The 19851-nt window shown below is 39.7% G+C and overlaps 1 protein-coding gene across 1 annotated transcript; it reads left to right on the forward strand.

The window, feature by feature from the left end:
• The first annotated feature begins 66 nt into the window (after nt 1-66).
• ALG12 (ALG12 alpha-1,6-mannosyltransferase) lies at nt 67-15231 on the forward strand. Its single transcript, XM_064702780.1, has 10 exons — nt 67-270; nt 3975-4164; nt 4310-4442; nt 4962-5135; nt 6482-6676; nt 8005-8108; nt 8572-8795; nt 9517-9686; nt 9874-9949; nt 13924-15231. The coding sequence occupies exons 2-10, from the start codon at nt 4000-4002 to the stop codon at nt 14153-14155; spliced, it is 1473 nt and encodes a 490-aa protein (XP_064558850.1). The 5' UTR covers nt 67-270; nt 3975-3999; the 3' UTR covers nt 14156-15231.
• The last annotated feature ends 4620 nt before the right edge of the window (nt 15232-19851 follow it).

Consider the following 19851-nt stretch of genomic DNA (forward strand, 5'->3'; position numbering starts at 1 on the left):
CCCTGAGAGACGGGCGGGGGGCGGGGTCGAGATGTCGGAGCGAGCGCCGCCGCCATCATAAGAAAGGGCAAGCACGGGCTCCATAGGGGCTTCAGAGCCGCCCGCCATTTGTATTCGGCGGCCGCCTCGGAGACCTTCTGCTGCCGGGGGCGTGCCCTGCCCTCACCCAAGATGGCCGGCGGGGGAGGCGATCACGTGCTCGCGGGGCCGGCGCTGCCGCTCCCGCGCTGCCGGCGCCCTCTGCGGGGCGGCCACGTGGGCGCGCGCGCGGTGAGTGCGGGAGCGGTGGCGGGTGCTGCTCGGGCCGGCGGGGCGGGCAGGCGGGGAGGGAGGGACGGGGCAGCGGGAGAGCCGCCAGCTGCCCGTGCCTCTGCTGCAGCCCGGCCAGAGGGCGTTCCCGGGAGCGCCGCCGGGCGCTGCTGGGCGGCCGCCCCAGCTCTCCGCCTCCCGGGCACGGGAGCTGTGGCGCGGCGGGAGGGAGGGAGGGAGCGCGGCCGGGCAGGGCAGCCGCCTCCTGAGGGTGTGCGCGGGGCGCGGTGCCTGCCCTGCCGCGGGGGCGCGGCGGCTGCAGGAGCGGCGGGTACTGTTGGGCTCGGCCCGGAGCCCTCATGGAGCCCCCTCACAGGAGCGACCGGACACGGGCGGCGCTTCAGCCCGCCCCGGCACTCACCTGCGGGGCTGGGCTGGGCGGGTGGGGGTCCGTGTGCCCCTGCTGGGACCAGGAGCGATGGGGGCGCGGGGAGGGTGGCCGGGTTGGATATGGGGAGGTTTCACTCGAGGGCATTCTGCAGGTTTCTTCCCCGACCCCAAGAGTGCCATTTCTTTCTCTATCGCCTCGTCGTAGCTTTGTGTCTGGTAGCGTCCCACACTGTATTTCCCGCCTCAGCCTTCTCGTCTTTTTTTCCCCTCTTAGTTTTTGTTTGTTTGGGTTTTCTTTTTTTTTTTTAGCCAGTCTCGAAACTCATGAGGAAGTGTATATAAAAATACTAGCTGCAGTTTTTTCCTAATACAAGGGAAAACAAAAACAATCCCGGCAACTAATCTGACCTCACTGAGGTATTAACTCTAGGTCAAACTTGGAAGAGCTATTAAAACATAGGGAAAAAGCCATGGAAATTTAAGATAATACAAAATGGGTTTTGCCAAAGCTAGATCGAGGCCAAGAGGGAAGACCTTATGCTGGGGTGCGCGTGGTGGTTCTGCTTAGATTCCTCCCTGTGAGGAAGTGAAATGACTCTGCAGACAGATTTAACACACAATTTGACTGCCAGACTCCATCACAGCTCTTCTGAAGCGTGTCTGAACAACGTAAATGAGCTAAATATGGTAGGTTTTTCACGGGAAGAGCAAAGAATCTACGTGAACTAATGATACTTCCACTGAAAAAGTCTAAAGCAAAAACAAACCATTTTTGATGGAAATTCCTCAGCTTTTTTTTTATTTTTAATGAAAATCCAATTTTTTCCCCCACCCAGTTTAATCCCAGGAAGAGATGAATCCTTTTTGTTAAAAACCCCTGCTCTTGTATGATTCAGTCTTGATTTAGATTCCTTGGGGGGAGTCAGTGTAGCCAGCTCTGTTGTAGGGGCCTGAGGAGGATTCTTCTGAAGTTGCCAGAATGTAATCAATGGACAAACCTATGCGTATTGCTTCTGATTATCCTCTAAGCTTCATTATTAAATTATTTTTATTAACTGAAAAGCTGTTTCTGTGGTTTTGGCATTTAAAAAATAAAAAACTGTAATTGCAAGTATTTGCCTTTATATAACAAATTTATTTTAATCATCAAATTCAGTGTCTACGTGTCTTGGTAAATTCCACTTGAATTTTGATGCTTGTCAGCATCAATTTTCAACAGAGCAAGTTATCTTGATTCTTGACAAGACCACTGAATTTATTAGGCTTTATCTCAGAAACCTGGGTGTTGTCTTCATGCTTTGGTTTTTTATCTTCTAGCATGTTTCCCTTCTGGGAATTTCAGTATTTATAATGCATATAATTATCTCCAGGATGTATAAGTATGCTGTCATGCTTACCTGTTTCAGGCATACAAAAGGATTGGAGTCAACAAGATTTAAAAAAAAAAAAAAAAAAAAAAAAAAAAAAAAAAAAAAAGCTTGTAATAAACTGTGTGTGGGCTCTGTAACTTCACTTCCATTCTGATTTAGGAAGCTGGGGACTGATTACTCATGTGGTTATCATCTAAAGATACCAGGAGCAGGCTGTGTTGTAGATCGGTCAGAGGATAATGAGTGCAGTATTTATAGGTGATGGTAACAGCTCATTGTTATGCAGATGATGTAGTTATAAATGAATAAAAATAGAGCTTCTTGGCACTTGGGTTCTTTTATAAAGATTTATTGGGTCCTAAAATACCTTCAGTGTTAAGAAGCTGAGAATTTGGAGTCAGGAATACCTACCTTGCAGGTCACCATGCTGCTTCACCTGATGCATGAGCTGCTCAAGTGTTGCTGTGTGCAGCAGTGGATTGACCCTGCAGTGTCCATTTATCTCTTCAGTTAAGTTTGACCAGAATAATGAAATTTGTGCAACATAAATTGCCCTGTGCAGGGACTTAATTCCTGCCAGACACTTTTTGAGGTGTCAGTCCCATGACTCTTTTCCTACTCTGTGGGATAAGGATTCTCTTGCAGCACAAACCACAGTTACCCATTCTTGTAAAGAAGTAATACTACTACAGGTTTAAAAGGCTGTTCCTACTTCCAGAGGTGAAGGGTTTGTTCAGGCTCCTCACTCTTTGAGCTCAGGCTTAGAGCTTCAGTTGCAGTCTGCCGCAGAAGCAATCATCAGAAAAAGAGATGCAGTCAGTGAGGTGTTTAAAATAATATGCAGATACATGCAATTTACAGGGAGTACCCAAATTTCAGGATTTATTGGTGCTCATTGTGAATACAAGGAACATGAGCTCACTCATTTTTACTAATGAGCAGCACAAACATCAGTTCAGCAAAAGATAGCTCTAGGAGGCAGTTGCTAAGTGATCCCAGGAAATCTGCCAACTATCTTATATCTGTTTGATGGACATATTTAGACCAAAACACAGGAGAAAACATCTAATCAAAACCCCAGTTGGATCTTAAAAGTGCTGGTTTAGAATTTTTTTTTCTGTGAAAACAGAGCAAGAAAAAACATAATCCCTTGTCTTTTATTAAATTGTTAACTTAAAAAAATTGGGAAGCTTAAATTGAAAGAACACAAAATAGATTTGCTCTGGCATCACCTGGACACATGATTTTATTGTAATGATAAAATACAACATAAATACTTCCATAAGAATAGCTCAGCAGTGTTGTGAAATGAAGCACCAGGGAGAGGGGCCCTTCATTTCTGGGTGGAAGTGTGAAGCAGGGGCACAGAATGTCTCTTGCCATGGTGACACGTGTGGGTGCCAGGGGGGATTTGTCCTTCTCTGGCCAAGCCCAGCCCGAGGTGCTGGCAAACTCTGGAGATCAGAGTACTCTGTTCTCAGCAATTTCTCATCCTCCTGGATCCTCTCCCACTGGTTTTGGAGCCCTGAACAAACGAGAGAGTGTTCTAGAGACCATCTGTAAATCCAGTGTGCAGCTCAAGTGAGGGGGGATTACAAGGCTGTGTGTCCCACTAATCACAGACACAACTGAGGTGACACTCAGCAGCGGGGCAGTATGGAATGCAAAGGGATATACTTTCTTAGGTAGGGTCCATGTTGTCTTGAGGTTTTGTAGGTGAAAATTAAAACAATTATATTTATAGATGGTGGCATAAATTATGAAATGCTTCTGAATATATTTTTGACCTTAATTCATTGAATTTAATAAAAAATTTCCTGGATTTTTTGACTTACTAGTCTTTCTTAGAACTTTTTGACTGCTGTAATACATTTTTCCTTGCACCGTCAGTCTTTTTTTCTGGTTGTCCACTTCATGCCATGTTATTTATATAATTTGTTTTTATTTTCTTTTTAATAATAATAGATTATATCTGAGTTTCAAACCCAGGATGGCTCAGAAGAGGAGCTCGAGTGGGCGGTCATTCCCATTGCTGCTGCTGCTGATTGTGGTGGCCTTTGTTCATTTAACTGTCTGTCCTTTTACAAAAGTGGAGGAAAGCTTTAACCTACAAGCTATCCATGATGTGGTGTACCACCAGCTGGACTTGGATAAGGTAAATTGAAAATAATAACTCCATGTTTGGACAGTGTTAAAGATGGCAGTTCCCTGCAGTATCTGTAGGATAAATGCGGTGTGAATATGATTTATTTTCCCCTGTTTCTAATTTGCTTATTTTAAGTAGATTCTCCTTTTTGCAGTATGACCATCATGAATTTCCTGGAGTTGTCCCAAGAACGTTCCTTGGACCAATTTTTATTGCTGCTCTTTCCAGCCCGGCTATCTACATACTTTCTGTGCTAAGAATGTCCAAGTTTTATTCCCAGCTGATAGGTATGAGAACTTTGAATCCTCAGAGATGTCACCCATTAGAGCACCAGTTAAAACATAGTTGCTACATTTGGACCAATAGTTAAATTGTGATATTCTTTTCCTCAGTGAAGGAAAACCCATGCTGTGGTACTTGAGGTAGCATGGCCATTCAGCTCCCTCTTTGGGAGTAACTAACAGCACCCAGAAAGTCTTTGCTAACAAATGTCAGGCAGTGTAGAAAAAACAAGTGTCTCAAGTCTCTTCAGAGAGTTCCCCCCCATGTACACTTCAGAAAGGATTGTTAACTTTGGCATGGAAGCATTGACGTTTGTGCAGAACTACCAGACAGGTTAAAAGTGGATTAGAACAGATAACCTAAATGGAATTTTGTTTGGCTTTTTTGTTTCTTTGAAGGTAGTTATATTGTGGTATCTTAAGTGTTAATCTTCAGAATGTCTTTCATTACATTATATAACATGGCTGTTCATCAGTGATCCATCTGATACTACTCTTTGATTCCTGTTTTTATTCTCCTGATAGTCCGAGGAAGTTTGGGGCTCAGTGTGATTTACACCTTATGGAGGCTGCAGAAAGAAGTTAGAAAACAGTTTGGAGCAACTACAGCATCAATCTTCTGTCTCATCACTGTTACTCAGTTTCATTTGATGTTTTACTGTACAAGAACTCTCCCTAATGTGTTTGCACTTCCATTTGGTAGGTATTTCATAGGAAAAAATTTAAAATTTAAAACTTCTTTTCAAATGTATCAGTAGTTAAAGCACAGGAAAAGTGTGGTCAGACCAAATTGACATATCTACTTGATTGATTTGTGTGATAACAAGACTAAAAAGCTTGAGATTTCATTCTCTTTTTACCATCTATGCTTACGGTGTCTGTTCAGTCAAGTTTTATTGAATCTGAGTGCATGAAGGTTTTGTCAGATGGCTTTGATTAGCTAGAGGATTGGGTTCACATGTCTAATGCATAAAGCATAGAGCTGTGAAAAGGGATGAGGTATACCTGCAGTTCAAAAAATCCCTGTGAACTTGGTCTGCACAGGAAAGGACTTTCAAATGCGATTGTAGAAGATGCTCCTACTGCACCATATTCACTTTCCTCTTCTGAAGCTGTGTACAAATTTAGCAATTTCTATACTTACATTAAAAAAAAAAAAACTAAAAAACCAATGTCAAGCCCTTCTTTACAAACACAGTTTTCCCCCAGAGCTGATGAAGAGGAAGATTAATCACATGTGACAGATATTTACTGAGTCACTAAATGCTTCAGTGCAAGTTGTTCAGCTAATAACATGGTGAGGTTGATGTAAGAACCTGTACAGGTGAGAAATGATAAACAAAAGCAGATGAATTGTCAGATAAAGTGTCTAGTAATGTCTCTTATAATTTTTGCATATTAAGAAATACAAGTTGTTTCATGATTTTGTACCTTAGTATTTCACGTTTTCCTTAGGATCCTCAGCACGTTACTATGTCGAGATTTAAGCTAAAGGAGACAACTTCATCTGTAGAGATGGGTTGTGTCCCACCTAATCATGTGAATTAATTTATAAATCTTTCTCCCTCAGCAGTAGTCTGTAGTCTCATTTATGTGTTTGAAATGGGTTTGTGTTTTCATGAATATAGAATATATTTAGCCAAGAGAATAAACTAAACTGCTCAGCTGATATTGAGCAATAATAATTATGAATCGTAGTTTGAGAAGCTTTTAGTACTCCCTTAAGGTTTGTTTTTCTTCCCCCCCCACCAACAGCTATTAAATACACTGCCTAGAAAGAGTTTCCATTTGTTCCTTCTGTGGTTATACTTTTCCTGATTACTTTAGCATCAGCAGTATAAAGCAGTGCATTATTCCAAATTACATTTCCCTAACAAAGGAAGTATTTCTGGGCTAGAAATGCTGGGAAGACCAAGAGAGGATTGCTGGGAAGTTAGAGGAACAAGAAGATAGCATTGATTGTTACCCTTTAGAAAATAAATAGTTCAGTATGTTGAGTGATGTGTTTTGGGCTTTTTTTGTTTGTTTTGTTGGTTTTTTTGCAGTGCTCCTGGCATTGACATTTTGGATACAGCAGAAGCAAAGGCCATTCATTTGGTTCTCAGCTTTGGCAATTATAGTCTTCAGATCAGAGCTCTGCATATTCTTGGGCCTCATGCTCCTGGTGACGTTATTAACTAAAAGAATCTCCATTTTCAAGGTGCTTTCCCATGCTGTTCCTGCTGGAATGTTTTGGTTGGGTAAGTGTTTGCTTGGAAGAAAGCAAATGGCATTAAGTGCAAGAGAAGACTGGAGTTTTCACGGATTCATCTGTTGAGAGGCCCTTAAGGGTTCTTTTTGGGGGGTGGCAGTGGAGAGAGGGTAAGTGGGGTGTTGTGAGTTATTGTTTTAGTTTGATTCTGTTTCCTAATATGATGAGATTTTCTGTTTCTTTGGAAGTTTCAGTGTGAGGAAATAGAAGTGTGCAGAGCAGAGAAAGGTACTGTGGCCTCTGTTTTTAAATGCTTACAGTATAATGTCCTGATCTTAAAAGAGGCTGAGATATGCAGGTTGACTTCAGTACAATTGGCACCTGGCTGTAGCTACTTGTGCATATTATCACTTGTAGTATCTATTGCCATGGTGATAAGCTGAGTCCCAGGGTAAAATACAACTGTGTGACAGGGGTACCAAGCAGGAGGGTTGTGGGGAGAGTTGCAGTTCAGCTCTACTCCACTATTAAATGAAATTTAACAGCTTAAGTGGTCTCCATGCTGGAGAGGTTGAAAACTTCCCTTGTCTCTACCCATCCATGGAGGGCCTTGTGTGTATGCACATAAACACTCTAAGCTGCTCCACCAGCCTCCCTCATTAAAAATCCTGTTGTCAGGTTTGTCATGGGGACCCCTGGCAGCGTGTTGTCCCTTGCACAGAGTGCACAGTAGAAACACTAAACAATTATGCCAGGTGCATTTGGAGGCACCTCATGTTGTAAGAGTTTGGAGGCCCAATGGGAATTAACCACTGGCACTCCCCTTTCCTATTTGAGCAAAATCTTTAAATACTAGAGCAGTTTTCACAGAGCTGTGTAGAGGAGATGGGGCCGACAGTTTTGCTGCTTTCTTTTTTGCCTTTCATCCCTTATTGTCCCTCCACCTAATGAATAGTAGCAAACTTTGTGATTGTTTTTTTAACTTCACAAAAAACAATTGTAGCTTTACAATAAAAATTTATTTAGTACTATTTGAAGTTAACATGAGCTTCTTATTGTTGGCTACATTTAATGCTCTTAATGCTTTTCTAAAACAAACCTCAATTAAACCCTTGTTTTCAAACCTGGGATTGGAGTGGGGTGAATCCCAATTGGATTCATGTCTAACATGCTCCTTTAAAGGCTTCTGTTCAGAAGTGCTTCCCTTCCCTGCACAACAGACATATTCAGCCTTCTCTGTGGTTTTGGGTGAGGCTTACAATGCATGTTTCAGTTTATGTTGGTCTCAATGTGCTGTATGTGTTCTATTTGGATGTGTTAGTTTGCTTTTCCCTGGTTTTTAGTTCATGCAGATTTGTATCTCTTTAATTCTTTTAGGGCTAACAGTTGCTGTGGATTCTCTGTTTTGGAGGCAGCTTGTGTGGCCTGAGGGGAAAGTGCTCTGGTATAACACAGTTTTAAACAAAAGTTCCAACTGGGGAGTATCCTTTGAAACATCCAGAGAAAAAGAACACTACCAGCCAAAGCAAAGACTTGATGTGACTTACTCCTGAGACTCAAGGTGTTAGATTCTGCTTTTCACTATTTAAAACTTATGAGACAGTGTCTGTCCCTTTGGTGTTTCTGCAAATTGTAAGTCTCCTCTGCTTTTTCTTGCCTCTTTGTGTTCTACCAGTATAAAGCCAGGTTTCTTCCCTTTGTATTTCATGTTGCCCATCATTAGTGCCATTTGATGTGTCTCTGTTGGGTAATGAGAATGTAATTAAGCAACTGCTTTTAGTTCTCCAAAGATGAGACAGAAATGAAAGGCTGGAAGAATGTGTACACAAAAACTGTACTTCATATTTGCAAAATTTGTGAGTACTAATGTTACTTAAGAATACTAAAGAATAGTTACTTTACTTGTTAGCAGTGAAAGCATCCTTAACTCTTTTCACCTTGAAGACCTCTCCCTTCCTATGGTATTTCTATTCAGCCCTGCCTCGTGCTTTGGGATGCAGCATAATATTTGTACCTTTAGGGGTAACAGAGAAGAGAACTCGGATTCTACTTTTGCCAGCACTGGGCTTTATTTTCTTGTACTCGTTTCTCCCACACAAGGAGCTGCGTTTCATCATCTACACTTTCCCTGTTTTCAACATAGTGGCCGCTAAAATGTGCTCACGAATGTAAGTTCAAAATCCTGTTTGTTGGTTTTTCCCCTCTGAAAATGCAAAAGGAAAACTATTAGTACTGTTTTTATGCACTTTTTTCATCTTGACCTCTGGATCATACTGAAATATTCATGTGCTGTAGAAAGGAGTTCGAGGTCTTTGTACCCATTTGACTGCAGAGAGAAGTGGAAACACAGAAAAGCAAATGCTTTGGTGGGACTATTTGGGAAGTCTGGAGGAGAATTGAGAGTAGAGCCCTAATTTTACTGTTAGGTTATTACAATGCACTTTATTTACCAGAAAAGAAGACATATTCCACAGTACTCCTGAGCTGTTAGCACAGTTTACTTCAAGAGTTGGTTCAATACACAAGCGAGGCTTGTGAAACATGGAGTTAAATATTTCTGTTTGGGTATATTGAATAAACAAATTCAAGTTCAGAGTTAAACTTCTCTAAAAGTGAATATATTCATAGCTGAAGTTTTTAAACACAGAAATACTTAGCTTTATTGATAAGTTTGTCTTAGTTTTATTAATCAGAATATTCTAATTTAAATGTCACTAGAAGTTGATCTAGAAATTGGTAATAAATATATGCCATACAGAGTTAATAAAATTTCTATTAATCTTTATTATCTGGAATTGGAGTTTCTGTAACAATTGTGTCACAGTAGTCAGTGACCAGTGTGAAAGAAAATAACAGTTTATTCTTCCTTGTTTTTCTCTTCCTCAACAGTCTGAATAACTACCGGAGATCCTGGCTGTACAAACTTGGATCATTCTTTATTGTAATCCATCTTGTACTCAATGCTGTTTATTCAGGAACATCTTTATATGTTTCACATTTCAATTATCCTGGAGGAGTGGCAATTCAGAAGTTGCATGAGCTGGTACCTTCAACAGCAGGTATGTAAGGCTGGCTTTGAGGTATGTTCACCTAATCTTAATTTCAGTATATCTTTTCATGTATTGCATACTACTTCTTCAAACTAGGCACACACATCTTCTTTGTTAATGTTTTGTTAATTTATTATTAATCAGAGTGTACTTGGAAGAATTTTGAAACTGTATTCTATTTTCTTTATTTATGTAGATGTCTCTGTTCACATTGATGTGGCTGCAGCACAAACGGGAGTTTCTCGGTTTCTAGAAATCAATTCTGATTGGAGGTATGTCCTGAATGAGGTATTTTCATCTGAGGCCAGTAGCCTGCTTTTTTGTTTTTTGCATATGCACAGGGACAAGTATTGCAAACACAATTTCTGGTACAGCATATTTATTAAACCAGCTTAAGAACAGTATTAATCTTCAGGGAATTTTTGATGTCTGCAGTGCTGCCATTTCAGAAATAAAGCACTGCAGGGTTTTTTCATTGTTTTGGTTGATTCTGATTTGCCTGTATAGCATAGAATATTTTGAAGGACAAGAGGAAATGGCCTCAAGTTGTGCCAGGCGAGGTTTAGGTGTGATACTAGGAAAAATTCCTTCATGGCAAGGGTTGTCAAGCATTGGAATATGCTGCCCAGGGAAGTGGTGGAGTCAGCATCCCTGGAAGTGTTAAAAGTTTGCATATGGCTCTTGGGGCCATGGTTTAAGGGTGAATGTGGTGATGGTGCAAAGGTGACAATTTGGCTTGATGCTCTTAGACATCTTTGCCAACCTTAGTAATTCTGGTATTCTAAAGACATCAGAAACAGCACAAAAATTGTTAGCTTACCAAACTTTATGCCAATATGTTTAATGCAGCTAGGTCTGATACCCCACTAGACCTTGTGAAACAGAGCTTTCTTGGCAGAACAGTGTACATAATTATTTGTCTGAATGATGTGTGGCAATGTGAGGCTTGTGTACATTTTAATATTGAAAGTCTGGTTTTATGTGGAACATCCCTCATATAGATGGCACTGAAGTTGCTGCTGTGAACTCATTCATTAGCTCTGAGGAAAGGCTGTTGAGTGCTTTGTTACTATGACCAACAGTGATATATGGACACTTTTTTTAAAAAGAGTTGGAATATTGGAGTGAATAGTAGGAGACATTGTGATGTGGCATAATTTGCTTTTCAGGATGAAAACCAACAAGTAGGCACCTTTCTGATTTTTAAACCTACCTCTTCAGCTGAAGCATAAGGTTTTAATTTAAATGAAAATTATCATAATGAAAATGATTCGTTAGAAGGTGACACAAAGCCTCCCTTCATACTGCACAAACAAAAGCAACACAAACAGATTTTGTTTTAAGTAGTATTCTGACCATAGACTTTAGACTTTTTCCCCAGTCATAGTATTCAGGATCAGATGAACATAATTTAATTACTGGTATGTTTAGAGATAAAAGTACTTTGGAAGTGAAGCAGAAGAAGGGGAGAATGCTTCCAGGGGTATTAGAAAAATCATCACTCTTGCTATGCCTTTTTATTTCCAAGCACTCTCATGATGATGGTACAGTTAAAAGCCTTCATAATTACCTATCCACTGTTTATTTCAAATGGTTTTTTTTTATGCTGAATCTAGAGGAAGTCTTAAACCATTAATTGGGAGGAGACATTAAGCTGCTAGAGTACAAGGGATAGAATGTGCATGCTAGCTAAAATGTTTCAATATTCAGGGTTTTAAAATGTACTTAAATACACAATACTCTGAATCCAACTCTCCTCTCTCAGTAGTGCTTTATTCCAATGAGCTTTTTGAGTTGGTGAGTGTTGGATTGCTTTGGGTTTCTAAGGCCTGGTGGGATTGGAAGGTGAATGAATAATATCCCTGTCACTGATAAATGTTTCATGGTGTTACAGCTACAGAGCAGTTTCTCTATCACTTTTAACTGTACTCAGCAAAACAAAGGCTTAAGGAAGGGCTGATTCAGCATAAAGTTTCATATTAAAAAAATCAGACAAAATCCCCAACTGAGCATCATACACAGTTCTGCCACTTGGTCTGACAGCACAGTAGTGCAAAGTTTATTGGCACCAACTGTCCATTTTCTCATTGTCCAAGGAACTGACATCCTTTCAGATGGGTGAAAACGAACTTAACCTCTTCATTGACAGTATATGTCAGGTGGAAACAGATTAGGGATGGGGTGGCTGAGAAGGCTGATGATTCATCAGATAACTGCAGTCCATAAATAAAAGTGTCTCGAAGTTATCAGCTTTCAGTAGTGTGCTCAGATTAGATCTATTTGCCTCAAGAAAAATGCAAGCAATCTATTATTTTTCTTCAAAGGGTGATTGAAAGGAGCTTGATGCAGGTTCTTACACGGAACAGGTGTTACAATCTCGTCTTCAATTAGTGCAGTCTCTTTGAACCCTGAATAAATATGCTGTGCAAGCTTAAAGTATTTAAAAATAATAAAATTTAGAAATGCATGCAGCCAGATGAAAGGCCTTTTACTTGCTGATGAAGAAAATGTGAAATTAGTAGTTGGTAAGGTTGTAACACAGTAATGCTGTTCCTTCTGCCAGTTGGGATGTATCTACCGACCTAAGGGGTATTGTGATATTTTTGGAAATAGCAGGTGAAATTAGCATGCAATTGTTTTAAAAGTAGAAAACACCTGTTCAGTGTGCAGCCTAATTCTGCATTGTATGGTGTATTTAGTGACACATATGAAGTCTGTCAACCTGGGATCCTTCCTGAGTTGCCAAAATTTTATTTAACAATTCACACAAAATCTCTGGTTTTCTGTAAAGTACTTCCTTCAAATATCTTAAATGTTAATGACTTCCCTGTCAGGCAGCATTATAAAAATATCAGCAGATCAGTAGAGATTTTTTTTCAGTGAATTCAGGCAGATGAGAGATCAGGCCTGCAAAGATGCAGGGTGGATTTAATCCTGGTGCATTTAAGGGTATGTAGGGCTGGGACTGCACTGCTTCCTTACCTATGTCCACATTTGCAAGGAAAGTCACATGAGTATGCCTGAGTAAGATGCCTTTGAAATGTATGGAAGGATTCAGGGGCCTAAGAATGGGAACTCCAAGTGCTGGAGCTCTTGGAACTCCCCAGAGTTCACAGAACAGAAAAGGTGAAGAAGGGGCACTGCTCTTCACTGAGGTTACAGAGCCTAACAGTGGGTTATGGAGTGTTTTAGAATGAACTTGCCTCTTTCTTCTCCTTTGAAGTTGGTGGATCGAGGACTTGAACAGGCTGCCATGTCCAGTATGAATATGCTAAGCTTTAAGCTATAAATTGCTCCTGACTCTCCTCAGTGAATGAACAGATAACTATTGCAAAGTAGAACCATGTCCTCATGAGACAGTGAGGGAGATCTGTCTCAATTCCTAGAAGATTAAAGGGGCTCATACAGCTCTTAAGGGATAATGAACTTCAGTTTTGGGCTTAGATCAGATGAAAACTGCTGAAACTAGATCTTTCACATCACTGCCAAAAGCTAGATTGAGCATAAATCCTTTTAAGAAATAACCCTAAATGTACTAAATAAATAGTCCTAGAACTCAGTACTTTTTTAAAATTCCATATATAATTTATATGTATTCTTGTACTTTAACAGTTTATAAAAGCTGACCCAAAGTGACCTGCCCAAACATGTAGTAGATCTAAGGAACTGAACTTAGAAATAACAAGTGCCAAATTAGTACTGTAATTGCCAGACTCCTCCTTTCCTCCAGCATTCAAGGAGGCCTTCTCCCTGCTATTCTCTGAGGCTCCTACTCTAATGTATGACTACCAGAAGAAAAAGGTTTCTGCTTAAGGTATTTTTTAGCATGACTAAAAAACCCCACAAAGAAAAAAAAAAGCAGGAAAAAACCCAAACAAAAACAAAACAAAACCACCTCCATGTTTCTCCAAATGCAATTCTTGTAGAGTAAAACTTAAAAATTGGTCCAGTTTCTTACAATCTTAGGCTTTGGAGTCCTTGCTCCACTGAATTCAAATAGAGAACTAGTAAGAAATTTTCTAGGAGTCATGATTTATATTACAATAGCAGCAGAAAGACTTGCATGGAATGACTGAGTCCCTACATTCTTCAAAAATACTATTTCCTCCTCTAGTACTATTTAATCAGGAGATGTAACTGAGAATGTTAGTTCGTTTTTGTGTTTCATCTTGGATGCCTCTGCAATAATAGCCATCTTTAATAGGTAAAGCAAGGAATAAAAATAAATCTTCTTTGTTCTTTACAGGTATGACAAAAGAGAAGATGTTAAACCAGGAGACCAGTTGATGTTTTCTTACACACACATACTGATGGAAACAAATCCTCTTCAAATATCACATTACAAAACAACCCACAGGCCACTGGCAAATATACCTGGCATCGGTAAAATTGGGTTGAACCTTACTGCACTACCTCCTTTTACTTTAAACTTGAAACCAAAATTAGTATTGTTGGAAAAACTTCCTCTATCATCTTGACTGTGAATTTTAAGTAAGCCTTTTGATGTGCTTTTGCTGATGATTGAACTATGTAAGACAGCAGCAAATTGTCATTCCAGCACTGCAACTCAGCTTCTGTGGAGAGGCACAGAAAATCTCTGTACCAATTGGTATTTAGCTCCGTCCTGTTTCTTACAAATAATACAGTGCATTCCTAGTCAGTATATGCTCAGTATGCTGAGTTGTATTGTTAGATATGTTTGAGAGAGGTTGCCTACAAGTTTAGTGGTATTAAGTAAAACCTGTCTACTTGGTTTGGTAGTCTGTTTCATCATGTAGCACAGGTATGTCCTAATTGTCCTGTATAAGATACAAAACCAACAGGTTTGTGCTAGGGCAATAATTTGTAATCTGTGTGTGCAAAGATGTATTACTTTATGTATCTGCAGGATTGTAACCCCCTCAGCTGTCAGATTGCCAGTGTGAAACCCAACGGTGTTATAAACATAGGAAAGCCATATTCATCCTTGCTTCGTCCTAATACCTAATTGTGCCCTGTAGGCTACCAAACTAATGAAACATTCACTTAAAAAGCAGTTGGACCTCTTGACAAGCACTGCTCCATAACAGATTTGAGTACTGAGGATGATTATCTTCATTCCAGCAGTTCATGAAAAAGCAGTAACTTGGATTTCCTGGGAAAAATAATCTTTAAAATATTTTTTCCCCTCTTCTGCTGTAATGGTATCTTAATTTTCAGTGTAAAAATTACCTATGAAAATGCCCACTTTAAGATACGTGCTGTTTTCCTTTTTTTTATTAAGTTTGGAAAGGAGTACTCTAATGTGCCATGTGCTGCATTATATAAACTAGGGTAAGATTGCATGCTCTGTAGTTTCTTTATTAGATGTTTTTGTTAAGGATGTCTGCATAGATTGCTGAATGGAACAAGCAAAAAAGGTTAGAATTCTGGTTAGGGCCAGTTGTAATATGCCAGAAGTTCCATTAGTGTAAAATGTCAGAATCGTTGAAAGTATCATGGGCAGAAAACTATTCCTTGCTGACTGAAAACTTGAGTAAAATATAATTATGGAATAAAGTGGTTTGGTTTTTTTGTTTGTTTGTTTGTTTTCTTTTTATTCTTAAATTTGCTTGATTCAGGAACTACCTTTACCTGTGTAGTTTCAGTTTTTAGGACCATGTTTTCTTTTTGTAGTCTAGATTATATATCAGTGGAACTGATCTGGTGGGGTGGGGCCTGCTCCCTCGAGGGTGGCTGTTGTTGCCCAGGCTTCCTTGGCCTGAGCAGATCTGGCAAAAGCAACCTGCAGAACTTGTTGGTCCAGTCTCTGGCCGCTCTTGAAATTTAAATCATTCAAGTATTATCTATTTGACTTGTCTTTGGAAGAAAACCTAGCTTCCTCCAGAGCCAGTTTGAACATCAAACAATTCACTAGAGACAGAAGGAAATACATGTGCAAATCGCTGCACATTTGGAACCACACAAAGGAAAACTTTTAAGGATGTAGGTAGGCCTTCATGTTAAGGCTAATAATTTACTTCATGTAACCTCCCCCACATGGAATCCACAACTCAAGAACCCAAACTAAAATTTATCCTGCCCAGGTGTATACAAATGTCTGTGTGGTTGCTCCAGCTTTCCAAATCCCTGGCTGTCAGAATCTCTGCAGGAACTTGCTTCTATCACCTACAGAGAAAAAACCTAGGGCCACTGTGCTTGCAGAATAGGCATCTCAAGCTGTTGTCTGAAGTAGTACTGAAGATGCACACATGAGGCATTTGAAGAGTTTCATCTTGCTGAATTTCATACTCACATCATAGAATCTTTCCACAGACTTTGGTGTGTGGGTGCTACCTGTGGGACTTAAACCAGTGATGGTGTTCAGCTGTGGAGCTCAGATTTACTACTGTTCACAGCCTCATCACCCATGGAAATAGAAGCAATCAGCTCAAACTGGGCTTTTACTCTGTTTAGAGAAAGATAAAATACCTACAAGGAAACAGGAAAGAGATACTGGATTGCAGTTTTGAAGAGTGTCTGAAGTTTATTTGTGTCCTGTTACATCTAGTCCTCCATGTGTGGTTATTGAAAGTGCTTAATTTGGAAGTCTGTAACTTTGGTGTTGTAGCTAAAAGGGGTAGATTGTGACCCAGGCAGTGCATGGAGCAGCACAGTACCTGTGGCTGTATGACCTCTGTAACAGCATGTATCAGGGCAGGTGTAAGTTGGGTAATAGGAAAAGGTTCTTCACCCAAAGGGTGGCTGGGCACTGAACAGGCAGCCCAGGGAAGTAGTCACAGCACCAAGCCTGACAGAGTTCAAGGAGTGTTTGGACAGCACTCTCAGACACATGGTGTGTTTCTTGGAGATGTCCTGTGCAGGACCAGGAGTGAACTTTGATGATCCTTGTGGGTCCTTTCCAACTCATGTATTCCTTTCTAGCTATGATTCTATGGGTAACTGCCTCAGACACAGGCCATCACTTGGAATAAGCAGGGGCAGCTGGCAAACTGGGATGAAGATTACTGCAGTTTTTCCCTAAAGGCTGCTTGAATAAAAACAAGCAATCCATGCAACAGAAACTAAAGCCCTCTCTCCTTAAATTAATTTTCTCGTCTCCAACATCTCGTGTTGCCTTTCTTTAGCTCCACAAGAACAGAGCTTATTTTCTCCTTTCATATAAATTAATATTCAGAGTACTTGTGTGTAAGAAAAAAGTGAGTTTAAGTTCCCCTAAATACAAGGCATAAAGGAAGTCTCCTGCTCCTTCTACAAACTTGGAATTGAGGTAGTACAAGTTCTGCATTTGGGTGACTGCATTAGGAGGAAGCATCAGGTTACAGAATGAATGGGGCAGGTAGGAGGACAGTGACTGAACACTTGGGATTTTTGAAGGGACTTTAAAGTAATAAATTTCTCATGCTTATTTAAGTTCTTAAAAGAAAAATACCTTTTGACTGATTACAATAAAATTCAGCTTTTCTTAACAAAAACAGAAATAAGGTATGTTGAATTAACTGAAGGTTGAATTAACCTGAATAAAGCATAAAGACAGATAGTACAGTTAATCTATAATGCTGATACAGAATGAGATTTATTTCAGGGTGTGTTGTTTAAACTCCCCCAGGGTCAAATGTTGTGTAGCATCATACATTGCTCTTTAAGTTTGACTTAATTTCTTGGAAGCAATGCTTGTTCCTGTAAAAAGTCCAACAGATTATTTGGACAAAAATATGTCACCATGCCATTTCACTTGAAGAAGGTGAATAATCAGTATCTTACAGCCCGAGATGTAGGACATTCTTGTTATAAAACTAAATAAAGTAATTGCATGAAAAAAATGTTGTGGAACTTGCCAACAGAGGACATTTCTGGAAGCTGAAAGTAAAAGCTGCTTCAAAATAAAGGTGAACAGATGACTTGCATCAAGAATCAAAATAACTAAAGATCAAGGAGCAACTTCCAGTTCACAAAGTCTCTAATATCAAGAGCTGGAAAAAATCAGACTATATTCATCTCACACCTGCCCTAAGTACTTGCTATGGGTCTTTTCTCTTGATCTAAATTGGGGTGAGGAGACATGGAGAATGGTTGTATTGGATCTGACATCAAATACATTTTTCTGCCACCACTGAGGGAAAAACAGAGCACATCTCAGGTTGTAACCTTGTTCATCCATCAGAACACAACCTCAATGCAATCTATTTGTGCAGTGCATTCTGAAACACTGAGCACACTTCTTTTTCTTGCTCCCTGGCCGTTTCACACATCCCCTTAGTGAGACAGGTTACACATTCAGAACAAAGTTTGAGATTGTGCTGCTGCTTCTGCAGTTACAGTTGTTCCAGGACCATTCTTATTTTCCTGGATATTTCTAGTTATTCTAATGTTAAGAAACTTGGAAATGGATATGAGTTCTTAGCATTGGTTTGCTGTATCAATTTCAGTGCAAGAGAGAGTGTTTCCCTTGCATCTGACAGCATTTTTTAGTAACTTACACAGAAATTCCAGAAATCATAGCCTAATGTTGCTTGCCTTTACTACAAGTGCTCAGACTTATATACTCCCATTCTAGCACCACCCTCAAAGAGCATTCCTTCGTAGCATTCGAAGGCTCCTTCTTGTACAAGTGACTTCACTGTTTGCAAGAAAAGAAAACTTTTCATCAAGCTGAGCTTATCATTGATGTAAGCAAGAGTTCTTAGCCACAACTGTCTCAGTGAGCTGCTTACATAATTAGTCTCAACTGTGCCAAAACTAATGTTAAGAGGCTGTTAAACAGTGAGACATGAAATGCATCACTATCTGCTTAACATGACACCAAAGATTAAAAGGATATTTGCAAAAATTCCTTATGCTAAATAACAAATCTCTCTATAAAGGTTTTCTTCATTTCCTATTTATATATGTAGGATTTCAAAGTGTAACTGGTCCATTTTGTATGCAGCTACTTATTTTAGATCAGCTCTTTAGATAACCATGAGCAACTACAACTACTTTTTGGTTGATTATTTCAGACCTTTATGATAGAAAGGGAAGCCAGTGTTTCTTTTGAAATTCTACATCTTACTGTTATAGGCAGTCTTTCACCAATTCTGCTTTATTTCAGCTACAGCTGCCCATGGTTCTGTACCAAGGCTTCATCAGTTTGTGCCAAGTATAAGGTAAATATGCTACCTGAAATGGAATCCACCTTTTCCTTTAAAACCGCCAACTTAGGAAGCTGGAAGAAGGCATTGGTTCATAGATTAAATAAAAGAGTTGGGGACAGCTTAAGCAAAGATCCAGTCCTTAGAACCCAAGTTGATACCTGAGTCGGGGACATCACCCTGGTTACTATTTCTGGTTGGCATACTCATTTTATGAAATCACTTTTGGGTCAGCTTTGCAATGAAACCAAGAAGGTAAAGAATCACTGTTTCTTGTTGCTAAGAATAAAATAAAAGATGAATATGTTTGTGTAACAGTAAAATGCTTAGTTTATAAAATCTAAGTAATCTAAAACTAGAAATAATTGTATATTATATATATGTGTGTGTCTGTGTGTATTTAGTTTTCCTATGTTTGGAGGTAATGAAATGAAAATTTAATATGGTCAGGTCTGAATAATGGCAGGAAAAAAAAGCTACTTTAAGGGAGAAATCTCAGAAACTGTAAACACCTACTCTGAGCTGTCACCAATTCAATCAGTTACATCCTTACGTGGTCTTGACACTGCTCTAGTTGAGATTTCAGTTCTTCATAAATTCAGAAGCTACTTTTGAGAAGCAAGGGGTATTGGTAGTAAATGCTCACTGACTAAATTCTGCAAACATGTTTTCTTCCCTTGGACTTGGTGAGCAGGGAAAGAGGCCCCATATAAAAAGAAGCAAATGTGGGGGAAGCATTATCTTAGGTTTCTGAAGCATAATATACATCTCAATAGATACTTTCCATTATATACCCTTCACAAGACCTGAGTTCTTTGAAAAGGCTGTTGTAGATCTCAACTTCTTCCCCTTCCTACCTTTATTACTACAAAGTATTTTTGTGTATAGTTGCCACACCTGCCTACTTTTAAAAGGAGCAAAAGCTTTAAGATTTTTATGATGACCAAGTATCATCTACACTTTACTTTCAATGCTAACACTGAAAAAAAGTCTGCTTACTACATTTATTTCTGAAGTTGCTAATGTACTGAAAGTATCTGTTTAAGTATCACTGTGGCAGGGTC

This window comes from Zonotrichia leucophrys, chromosome 1A (assembly GCF_028769735.1).
Source record: "Zonotrichia leucophrys gambelii isolate GWCS_2022_RI chromosome 1A, RI_Zleu_2.0, whole genome shotgun sequence".
Taxonomy (NCBI): Eukaryota; Metazoa; Chordata; class Aves; order Passeriformes; family Passerellidae; genus Zonotrichia; species Zonotrichia leucophrys.

Coding starts and splice junctions, on each gene's coding strand:
- ALG12 (XM_064702780.1), top strand. CDS start 4,000: ATGGCTCAGAAGAGGAGCTCGAGTGGGCGGTCATTCCCATTGCTGCTG. Junction 6,677..8,004: donor TGCTGGAATGTTTTGGTTGG/GTAAGTGTTTGC, acceptor TAATTCTTTTAG/GGCTAACAGTTGCTGTGGAT. Junction 8,796..9,516: donor GCTAAAATGTGCTCACGAAT/GTAAGTTCAAAA, acceptor CTTCCTCAACAG/TCTGAATAACTACCGGAGAT.